We start from the raw sequence: 11,843 nt of genomic DNA, 5'->3' as shown, positions 1-11,843 counted from the left end.
ACACAAAAGTCACGGTTCGGTACGTACCTCGGTTTTTAAGTCACGGTACGGTACGATACGGTACGGTTAATAGTTAACCCTAAGGTTAAGGGGAATAAAAAAAATCCCCTTGCAGGTTTCAACATGGTTTGGAAACGTCTTGAGGACTGTAATGGGACTCCAGAAGTCATATGAAAGGCACTGCTTAAAAGGATTGATGATATTCCAAAACAAACCAACAAAGACAACAACAAGCTCAGAGAACTGGGTGACCTCCTTGAAATGGAATGTGCTGAAGGGAAAGGCTACCTACCAGGCCTTGCTTATTAAGATACAGCTTGTGGTGTATAGCCTTCAAGAGAGATGGATAACCCAGGGATCCAGATACAAAGAAGACCAAGGTCTGAGTCATTATTGATACCACTATGGTTGCAGTATACGGTATTACCGGTGTTGAGGCCAACACCGTTTACTCGGTGTTGCACACCGGCAACAGCAATTTTTTTTGTTTTTTTTTAGTAATAAAAAACAAATTCAGTAAAAATGAATAATATAATTATAATTAAGAAAAATAAATGTGTAGAATAGGCCACAGTTCTGCTCTGTGCGGGAGAACTGTCGCGCCGAGAATTGACGTGCTTCCTTAAAGCCCAGTTCAGACCAAAGATTCACCTTGCAACGGCTTGCAACGAGACGGTTTTAGAACGTCGCAGGGGCGGTGTGAACGGGTCATTGCAAGGTGTTGCAAGGAGTCGCAAGGAGTTGCAAGGAGTTGCCAGAGATTGAACATGTCAAATCGCAAGGTCCAGTTTTAGAACGCGGCGATTTAACTATTTCGCTTCAGCCAATCACAGCACAGAACAACATGTACGTCACGGCCTTACTCTGTCCCGGTACCGTACTGTCCACTCCAGCATAAAAATATCCGATTGAAATATCCGATATCCGGAGAATGACAAAACACAATAACTCTAGCCTACTCTCAAGCAAAATAAAAAAAATAATAATTGCAAACCTAACTAATTGCAAACCTAACTAATCTAACCTAACCTACGCAAATGATGCCGTTGCGGCTCTCAGCTGAGCCAGAACGTTCACAGTTGCTATGGAAACCACCTAGCGTCGCAGCCCGTTGCAGCCAGTGTGAACGGCCCAGTTTTAGAACGTCGCAGCCCGTCTCGTCGCAAGGAGTCGCAAGGAGTTGCGAGTTGCAAGCCGTTGCAAGGTGAATCTTTGGTCTGAACTGGGCTTTAAACAAGACCGGTAACCATAGCAACGCCGGTAAACAAACACCGCGGAGCCCAATCCCTACGTGAGCTCCCCGCGCTACGGCCATCCGGAGGCGCACAGAGCTTTTGGCCATGATATTATGATATATAAAATTATATTATCCTATTATATATTTAAGCAATAGATCACGCCAGGCTGTGGTATGTGCTCATTATACCACTGTTAAGGGGCGTTGTCCGGCCCCGACGCGCAGCGGAGGGCCGGCGACCCCCTTCACAGTGGTATAATTAAGTCTGTTAAGAGACTGACACACAAAAAGTTTGAACGTTCATTGGGGACCAAAAAAACGCCTATAGAGGCATTCTTAAGTTGGCTGTTTTTGCCAATTCTACCAAAATGCTTTACGGTGGAACGAGATATTGACACAAAATGAATGCAAGTTAAGGGATGTGTCCTCAATGTTCCTGGTACGCTTCAAGTTACAGCCTCCTTCTGCCGAGGACTTGCGATGGAAATGGAGAATTAGCGTTTAGTTTAGCATTCATCAATCACTGTGTGATTGAGTGAATATTGCAAAATGTTGATGTCTGCTAGAGCTGCTGCCCCCGCGGTCCAACCCTGGATAAGTAAGGAAATTTGGGGGTCATTTGAGAATGCAATGAGATGATGTAGATGATTTTAGAAGTGTTGCCAAGAATCACACTGCAACCAAATCTATCCTGACAGACATTATGGGTCCAAATGGCAAAAAAGTTTCAGAATTTCTAATCAATCGGAAGCCATGAAGAGTGTTTAACTAAGACCAGAATTTATAATGCCCCCTATGGTGATTTGGGCACCAAGCTTTTTGGAGACCTAAGGTACTGGTAATCATGCATGACTGAGAAATTTGATTACTTTTTTGGGCTGATTTTTAAGCGTTTAAATTAAAATTAATAATGTCTAGTACAAATACAATAGGTATCCAGATACACTGTGAATATATATTTAAGTACTAGTGCTGACGTTTATGAATGCAAAGTATTTTTGATATATTTATATATTCCTTGCTGTCCTTTTTTAACGAGCACAATCATATGCATATGTAGGGCTTGTACAACGTACAAAGTACAACTCTCTACAATGGTTAAGAGAATCATTAATTTTTTATTCAAGCGGTAGTCATTAATAATTGTTAATAATTTTTTGGAATAGTCTTTCGAAATATTATGCCTACATTTATGGTAAGGTAGTGTGAGGCAAGGTTGAAAACATTAATAATTAGCAAGTGTCATAAGTTTTAAAGAGACAGAAAATAAGATCTAACCCCCCCCCCTCTAAAAAAACGATCGCATATCACAGAAAGACATGTCTAACACCCAGGCACACCCACCACTTTTTACATTTGAAAATGTCAAAAGTGATTTACATTTATCTCAGAGAAAGCTAATAAACTCATAATGGAAAAGACTCTATTGCTCAGTTGTTGGCAAAGGCTGATACTGTACAGCAGCCCTCTTGAATCTCTGAATCATCACTCCACAGATCATGGCAATTGCTGCTAGAAGGCATCCGGCGATGAAGGCCAGGTTCAGATTCAGACCGGTCACTAGAGTAAATAAATACAAGATATTTCAAGAAGTCATATGTACTTGTTTAAAAAAATGATATTGTTGTTTGCAATGTATAGCCACAAATGAAGGGTTTCAACATTACCTCTGCTCTCACTTGCTGGTGTGCTTCGCAAACGCAAAGGACCCTGGGAAATGAAGTGGACTCCTGTTTCAATAACAGCCTCTCTCTTTCTTCGATGATGCTGCTGGTTCGATGTTACACATCCCTTGGCGCACCTGGTGTTGTTGTTCCCAGCCTCACATAGAATGACCGAACAGCTGATGTACACCTGTACATAATGAGATATCCCGTCAATACATTGCCACACTTTAGCTGTTCTTCTGCAGTTTTATCTACTTTGTTGAATTAATTTGGTTTTACCTGGTCATGTATTCCTATGAATTTGAAGGCATCAATTGAAATCCGAAACTGTTTATTATGACTTGGGGAATAGATGACAACTGTGGGGTCCATTATACACCTAGTTGAAATCGATCAACATAAAAAGAGATCACAAATTAAATATCGCCCTTTACATCAAGAACATATGCAACATAGTTGTTTTTTGTTGTTTTTCAGCTAAACAAACATAAAGTAATGAAGACAAATAGGTAGGAAGGTAGTTTACCCATTCTCTATGATGGGGTAGTTTGGCTGGTAATTTGGGTTATCGTAAGGTGAAGCTCTGCAGGACTCCACGAACAGCACAGTGTTATTGACTGAAGACGTGGCTTGTATTTGCATGTAAATCTTCTCTCCAACTTCATAGTCCAGTGGGTATAAACTGGGACTGACCATTGTGCCAAAATGGTTGTCTGGGTAGAATTCAAAGCTATAGGTGAACATCCCAAAGCCCCGCTCTATTAATGTAAAGTTGTCCCTGTGTATTGTGAACCCCAGGGTTACATTTCCACGCTTTGGGTACTGGCAGGAAAACCCAATTTCCAACAGATGTTTCCTGGTTATGATGTCTCTGACATCTTCAAAAGTGGTGATCTCATTCTTGAAGATGAGATTATCATTATCCTCCTGCAGATCAAGGACACTTACATAATGTCATAGTAGCATAAACAAAATCACAGATGGTAACCATATCAGCATATCTTTGGATATCAATGAAATCATTTTGCAACATTTTATACCATATCCAGTGCAAATTCTAGTGTTGAGATCCCAAAATGAGAGGTTGCAGTTTCGGATGTCGTCAGACATCTCAGGTCTATTTAGAGTACGGTAAGATTTATATTCCATGTGAATCTCATGCCCCTGTCACACCTTGACGATTTTGAAAAACGTATGCCGATGTATGAACAATTTGGCGAACACGCTGGAATACTTCAAATAAGTTATGGGTATGTTTTGAATACGTTTAAGTCGGCCTACGCTGGAGCATCGTGGTATACGCTGGCATAAGTCGTAGTACGTCGCAGTCGTCTAATTTTTTTTTCCGCAACCGCATCTTCTCCAGGGGATGATGATGTAGGCGTAGGTGAGCGTCCATGTACACGCCTATGGCCAAGGCTAGCAGAGTCCTATGGAGTTTTCTTGACCATGTTGACAGCGCGGGGTCTACTGTGGTAGTGATTTGAACCAGCTTTTATACACCATTGGTGATACGGTGCCACCTGCTATGCATACGTCTATATCTTTGGCCATACGTCTAAGACTATCAATGGACATGAATCGCACACGCTAGGTGTTCGTTGTCATGCGCTGGCATTCGTCTATACGTATTCTATAATTTATTGATAGGTTCTGGATAAGTTACTAAAACGTTATGTATACGTTAAGCACGTTATGAATATTGTATGCATACGACCAAAGTAAAAAATATACATATTATGCCGGCGTATGCCAGCGTTTCTCTGTCTTTTGATAAATTTGGGATACGTCTTCCAAATCGTCAAGGTGTGACAGGGGGATCATATAAATTATCGTGCCTGATTTTGTTCAAGGCATTAGTCAGACACATATATTTCTCTGATAAGAATGTGTAACACATTCTGAGCTAAAAGTTTTTATTTTGAGAGTACTTCTTATTGTACAGCGTTGCGTATTGAGAAAATTAACTTGTTCGAAAACGTATGTGTTACCGGAAAAATATATGCACGCCTGTAAGGTGCATTCCTTTCTGACAACCACACAACCCAACACAGATTATACCTTACATAATATCTGCATTACCTCAATCGTAGTACCACATGCATTTAGAGGGATGATACCAATGACATGAGTGCCATTGGAGTGTAGACTGCAGGCTGTGCTGCTGGAATCAATCAGCTGCAGGTGATCTTCACTGAGCCCGTTGAATGAGGCTTTATCCAACTCTACTGTCATTGAGGTTTCATTGCAGGTCATGTGGGCTTTAACTGGTGTGGAGAATTGTAAAGTTTGTTGATTTGTTCATGATTACAAACATACCCAATAGAGAATTACTGCTATTCAAAGCGTTTTCAATCCCTCCACAAATTAAAAATTGCAAACCGTTTAGATCCTGATTAAGAGAGATTCTTTTCTCGGTCTTAACTGGTAGATTATCTATCAATATTATATATATATATATATATATATATATATATATATATATGTATATATGTGTGTATATGTATATATGTGTGTATATGTATATATATATAATATATATATATGTGTATATGTATGTATATATATGTATATGTATATATATATATATATATGTGTATATGTATGTATATGTATATGTATATATGTATGTATATATTCTTTGAAAAAGCAACAAAAAATTATCTATAGGGATATAGTCTCATACCGTCAATATAAATTTTGAGAATAAATATATAACGAGAATTTATATTCGATGCAACAAGAAAGGATGTTGTTATAACGCCAAGAAAATAAAGGCTGCATAGTCTACTTATATGAGCGTTTCTCACACTTTTTCGTGCCACACAGAACGAAATACTAACCCATGCATTTTGAATGAGAGCGTTTCTCAGACTTTTTCTAGCTACTCAGAACGACATTTAAAACAAGATTTTTTTGGACTTCAGAAGGGGTACAGCAGTGCACCCTCTGGTTATGGATAGGTGAAAACAACAATCCAATTTTTCTGATTTTTGCAGCAGATATCCGCAAAACCTGAAACTAATCAAGACCCTTCAACCCAGTCTTGCAAAAAAAAGTAGTCCAACTACCTTGGTCCACAGCGGAAAACATGGCCTTTTTTTGGCCTCAATGGGCCTGCGTCTACGTCATGTGGCTGTCGGGGTTGTTTGCTATAGGGGTTGCTATGTATGCTGCAAACCTAGCATGGATGATAGTTTACCTACTCAACATCATATACAATCACTTAATGAAGATTATGACATTAAAGGCACATTTATAACTAGAACTGTTATCAAAACACATTTGGAAAAACGCAGAATGTTAATATTGCATTTTCCGTGACATCCATGTTTGGTTTTCAGCGATAGCAGCGTCCATTGCAACCACCATAGCCACCAACCTTAACAGTCACATGACGTGGACGCAGGCCTTTGAAAAGACATGTTTAGACTAGAGCAGTTATTGTAGAACTACTATGTTTTCCGCTGTTGACCAAAGTAGTTATAGTACATTCTGCTTTAAGTCTGGTTTGAGGGGACGTGGTTATTTTCAGTTTTTGAGGAAGTCTGCTGCAAAAATCAGAAAAATCGGATTGTTGTTTTGACTATCCATAACAAGAGGATGCACTGTGCCTTGGTTTAAATGTCGTTCTGTGTAGCAAGAAAAAGTCAGAGAAATGCTCCCATTCAAAATATAGGGGTTAACATTTCGTTCTGTGTATCAGAGAAAATCGTGCTCTTGGACACGATTCAATAGATTAATTTCCGCATGAAATCGTGTGATACCGGGTTGGTGTAAACAGACGAAGATGGTTGTGAGGGTGTTTTTCCCTGTGTGTCAACAAATTTGTTCCTAAATCAAGATATAAAGATTAAAAAACAGTAGGCTATCTACATATTTATCTTGTGTAAACTGGGGCAAAACCTAAACACATTGCGTTATTTTATCAGCTGCAACCATTTCTTCAACAACATAACTGTCAATTAAATGTAGTGTAACAAACAAAGTTTGCTTTGTAACTGATTCGAAAGTGTTAAAAATGTCAATACTCACCATGTTCAACATTCAGCACAACACATCGCATTCCAGACTGATACTTCTGAGACCTGAGATGGATTTTAGACAGCAAGTCGTCACTTTTATGGTAGATATTGGAACGGGAGAGACATTTTTGTCGCTTAATACAAATACAGTATATTCAAATAAAAGTATTGTAGTTGGATGCATAAATTAAAGAAACCTACAAAAGCGTTGCTTCAGCAATAAAGCAAATTGGAACATGGTCTCCGAGATTGTCTTGAGTAGGGGTCCATCGAATGTAAAACTCTCCCTGTGCGATCCTACGTTTGGTGGTATTCAGGGGTCCACTGAAGATGATATCCCCTACTCTGTAATAAAACAAAAATAATTATTATTTAGAATATCAATTTGTGGTTGATACTTGAGGCGCTATGAACAACTCGTCTGAGCCGATTTAGATGTAAGATTGTGTCAGCGGATAGATGTCCTTACATTGATTGTGAAGCTTGGGCTTTGATCCTCATTTCAAATTCTTCATTGACTTGAGCATTCAGATGGTCTCCATGACTTGGTGTTGGGTAAACAAACCTAGGCAGGTACTCTCCTTCAGTGCAGGACGGAGCAGGCGAATCCACTACAGTTTAAGTAGAAATCTTTTAGCTTACAAAGGCCTGCAATATCTTGTACAACTTTAGAGCATGTGCAAAGAATACAGTAAGCATTCAGTTACAGTTAAGTATTGTTTTTTATCATCATCAATGTTCCGCTAACTGCCTAAACACACTCAATTTCTTACCAAGAAGGGAAAATTGCAGAGGAAGTTTACTGAGGGGAACAGGATACTGTCGTCTGGTTGTGGCCTGCAAGGGAGCATTTGTACTGGTAGAAGATGTTGTTGTTGTTGTTGTTGTTGTTGTTGTTGTTGTTTGGGTGTTTGGTGTGTTGGTGGTGACGGGTAGAGTTTGAGCTGGCATCCGCCACCTTGGGTGGGTAGAGCCAGTGGGTGAACTTGTTGTCGTGGTGGGTGAGGCTGGAGCTGGCGTCCACCACCAAGGGTTGGTGTTACTGTTGGGTGGAGCTTGAGTTGGCTTCCACCAAGGGTTTGTAGGGGGGATGGGGGAACTTGTGGTGGTGGGTGAACTTGTGGTGGCATATCCGGCAGATGTAGTGGTCCACCACCTAGGGAAAACGGCAGTTGTGCCATATACTGCACGTTTGCGTCGTGCTGCAGCCAGGGGAGACCTTGTGGTTTGAGTTCCATTGGTGGAGGTCAAGGTGATGGTGCTTCTTGGAAAGTCTTCTACTACCAACTCAAACCCATATATCCCAGTGTATTCAGTGAATCCGTAGTGTAGGACGCAAGTGCCCTGACAATATGAATTGGATAGATTAGGGAAGAAAACTAAAAACAAATTCAATCAGTTCACATGGTGTTGAGGAAGATATGTTTTTACAAACCTCATCCAGGTAGAAACCCGTCGGTTGCATGCATCTTGAGCATTCTACATGAGGGATGGTTCCATATCTGCATATGACTTGATCGCCATCAGGGTCTACTGTCATGAGGTGGTATGATCTTGGGCAGTTTGAAGGAACTCTAAAAAGTACAGAATTTACAATTAACAGCTATAGGTATAATAATAATTGTTATTGTTCCTCTTACTTACTTTTTTAGCATATGGTTGAAATGGTGTATTCTACCCAGACTTTACTAACTGAGCCAATCGATCTCATCTGCTTTCATTGATCTTTTGCTAACTCAGTCAAATGCTAACTGGAAATGGACTGTATTTTCTTATGAACGTAATTGATTGAAGGAAACGTATCATTTACTTTGATTAATACAGAGTTCATTAGATTGATATGTGATCGCCCACAGCTCAGGATTTGGTAAAGACGTACCTCAGAAAAGGTAGGATAGCATTATTTGGAGAGCTGTTTAACTGCCAGGAATCAGATCTTCGCTTCAAGTCCACATGTGTGAACAGTATCCAGGACCCCATGTGATTCACATTGTAAATCCAACAGCAGCCAGCTTTCCTAGTATATAGAAACAAAGTTGCAGCTAAAAAGCAGAACTCTTGAACTACTAGCGACAGATGTGAATTTCTACATCACATAATGAATTAAGGTTAATTTTGATTAAATTATTCCTACAAAATCTAAATATATTTCAAGCAATAAAAATAATTATGAAAGAAAATCACCTCATTACGAAGGGATCGTCACTGGGGAAATATCTTGAATCCACTTTTTCTATTTCGCACCAACCATTTGTATATGGTGCTGAATTAGGGCTAGTGTCGATAACACCAGTCTGTGATGCAAATGTTTTGCCACAGTTGCCGCTCCAACATCTCCAATCGAAGTAATGATAGCAGTTACTGTAGGTTTCTCTGAAATGTAGATCCACCTGTGAAGCACACTTCAGTGTTGAGTATTTTTTTTTAACTTAGCCTGGTTCTATATATACTTACATATATATATATATATATATATATATATATATATATATATATATATATATATATATATATTGTTTTTGCATTCATGAAAAAGCCTGAACACATCTTATCATCACTTAAGGAGCAAGAATACAATTATAATACATAGACATCAACATCAAAAGCACAATACAGAAACCAACACAAGGATACATACACCACATTAACAACACACACATTCATTAAAATCATTGAATAAATGAAATGACGGTTGAATATGAATATGTCGGTTGGGTACGGTTGTTTTTCAAGTCAACTATTTTGTCCAAGGTCTTCAAAGTCCTGGGATGATGCAACTCATACATTGTATATCAAAGAAATCCTTGAAATCATTCTCTATACTAAAACAGTTGGCTTACGCGTCTTACAGTTCATTTAATCGCGCTAACAAAAAGGCAAATGTAACGATGGAAGTGACGTCATCAATTCTTGGTCACCACTATATATTGGGTATATGTGATATGTGTTAAATTACTTCAGCCCAGAATATTGTTTTTATTAATTTATTATTATTTATACTATTCCTATTATCCATGGCAACCGATATGACAAGTTGGGTATTGTATTTTAATTTTTGGTTAATGTACATCATGTAATGTATGCTCTAATGCAGTGGTTCTCAAACTTTTTATACCACAGCCACCTCAGAAAATATTTGTCTCCCCAAGTACCACAATTATGACCGATGTTATAAAATATAACAAAGTACAGTAGCGTAGGCCTGTGGCCCAATTCAGCTATGCACAGCTCACACAGGAGGCATATTTAACAATTGTATACCAACAACCTTTTTTGAAAAAGCCTAATTATTATTATAAAATGAGAAGACCGACGTATGAGAAGGCTGTAAGATGTCGTTCAAGATGCGATGGTTTCATGGATTAATTTCTAAGAACATCAGCACATACCACCACATACCACCTGTTTTTTAACGTTCTGTTCAAAATATTCTCCTCCTGTCTGCACTTTACTACCAATTGGTCTCCGCTTGGAGCCACGATCGCAGTGTTTTTTAACCATTCATAATTGCATCATTTATATCTTGCGGTCAGTTTAGCTTGTAATCATGGATTTCTACAAAAAAGGCTAATATTGAAACAAAAATATTACAGGAAAGGAAATCATATTTAAACCCCTTTTTAATGATAATGATTAATGATTTTATTTTTTTGGGGGGGGGGGGCTGCTCTGCGTAGGGATAGCGCATCAGTTTGAGAGCCACTGCTCTAATGTTTGCTCTTTGTAACGTCTTTAACTGAATACGTTTGATCATTATTATTCATTTAAATCATATTTTATGATGGATTTGGGCTGCCAGAAAGTGAAAAAACTCTATTCAGTCTGTTCTTTTTGGCAGAAGGCATAATCTCTCCCTCCCTACTTCACCTAGATGCTTTATGTTTTACTCTATCATTTACTACACTGATGTGGTCTTATCCGGTGATAGACTGTGATTAGTGTCTTAGCTATTTAGTGACTGATTTGGAAATCATATCATAGTATACAGGCCCTATGAAAAGCAACTAATAAATTATGTACAGTGAGTACATGAGTCTGGTAAACCCAATTGTCCTCTCCCTCTCTCTCTCTGAGTGAGTGAATTCTTGGGATTAATCCTAGAAACACCATTATTTTATTTATTTTAATTTAGACCAAATAGTCGACTATTAGTGTTCAACTAATGTGTGCATGCAAAAAAATTATATAAGAATATGAAATATAATTTCTTTCAATACATTATTAGGTTGCTTGAGATTTTTTACCTGAAGTGACCCATCCGGGGTTCTTCCTTTGGGAACAAAGGTCATAGTGCCTCCATAATAGTGTGATGCGGATGAAGCTGAGATCAGCAGGAGCAGCTGGACTGAGAACACGAAGTAGGAAGCCATGGTACTTGAAACTCACCCACTCTCCTCCTTGTATTTGCTCTTATACTTACAGAATCAGTTGATGTATGCCCCCACCCACCACATACCCTAAAATACTAATCCTATGTTTGGGAAGTCTGGTTGAATACCCCCTCAATGGTTGAACAAGTTTTTCAGTTTAGTTACAATAAAACAATTGTGTGGTGCATTGTTAAAGCAACCGGTCCAATGAACCAGCTCTCACACTTTTGGTTCTGGTTTCTGGTTTCTTTGTTATTAGGCTCTTTATGTAAGTATTTTAAGCTCTGGTTTGATTACACATCATGGTAACCTTTGTGGTTGTTGTGTGTTAGTTTACACCATGGGAACCGTTTTTGACCAGGACAATTTTATATTTTATTTTATTAATTTAGGTTGAAAGAATCAAGCACACTTGTTCTTATTCTTCTACATGTCAATAAAATAAATCAATAAAGTCAAGATATAAGGATTGATTAACATATTGCCTGTTAACGTCTAGACTTATATAAGCCCACACCAGATATGACTTGGTATTGGACAGGTT

At 38.7% G+C, this 11,843-nt stretch overlaps 1 protein-coding gene and 1 long non-coding RNA gene across 2 annotated transcripts; one reads left to right on the top strand and one right to left on the bottom strand.

Annotated features, from left to right (window-relative positions):
- Window positions 1-432: 432 nt before the first annotated feature.
- Window positions 433-2,537, top strand: LOC132472174 (uncharacterized). The gene is made up of 2 exons (XR_009529031.1): window positions 433-718; window positions 749-2,537. It is a non-coding gene; the product is annotated as an uncharacterized LOC132472174 (long non-coding RNA).
- On the bottom strand, window positions 2,336-11,342 carry LOC132472173 (uncharacterized). The gene is made up of 13 exons (XM_060071656.1): window positions 11,174-11,342; window positions 9,114-9,319; window positions 8,809-8,946; window positions 8,365-8,503; window positions 7,703-8,273; window positions 7,399-7,540; window positions 7,131-7,274; window positions 6,940-6,992; window positions 4,987-5,171; window positions 3,431-3,831; window positions 3,184-3,283; window positions 2,905-3,091; window positions 2,336-2,797 (listed from the first exon to the last, which is right to left on the bottom strand). Exons 1-13 carry the CDS (start codon window positions 11,297-11,299, stop codon window positions 2,661-2,663), a joined length of 2,529 nt encoding a protein of 842 aa, XP_059927639.1. The 5' UTR covers window positions 11,300-11,342; the 3' UTR covers window positions 2,336-2,660.
- Window positions 11,343-11,843: the final 501 nt, after the last annotated feature.

The sequence above is a fragment of the Gadus macrocephalus genome, chromosome 14 (genome assembly GCF_031168955.1).
Source record: "Gadus macrocephalus chromosome 14, ASM3116895v1".
Classification (NCBI taxonomy): domain Eukaryota; kingdom Metazoa; phylum Chordata; class Actinopteri; order Gadiformes; family Gadidae; genus Gadus; species Gadus macrocephalus.
The sequence above is the reverse complement of the archived record's forward strand: the minus strand, read 5'-3'. Positions and strand labels throughout refer to the sequence as shown.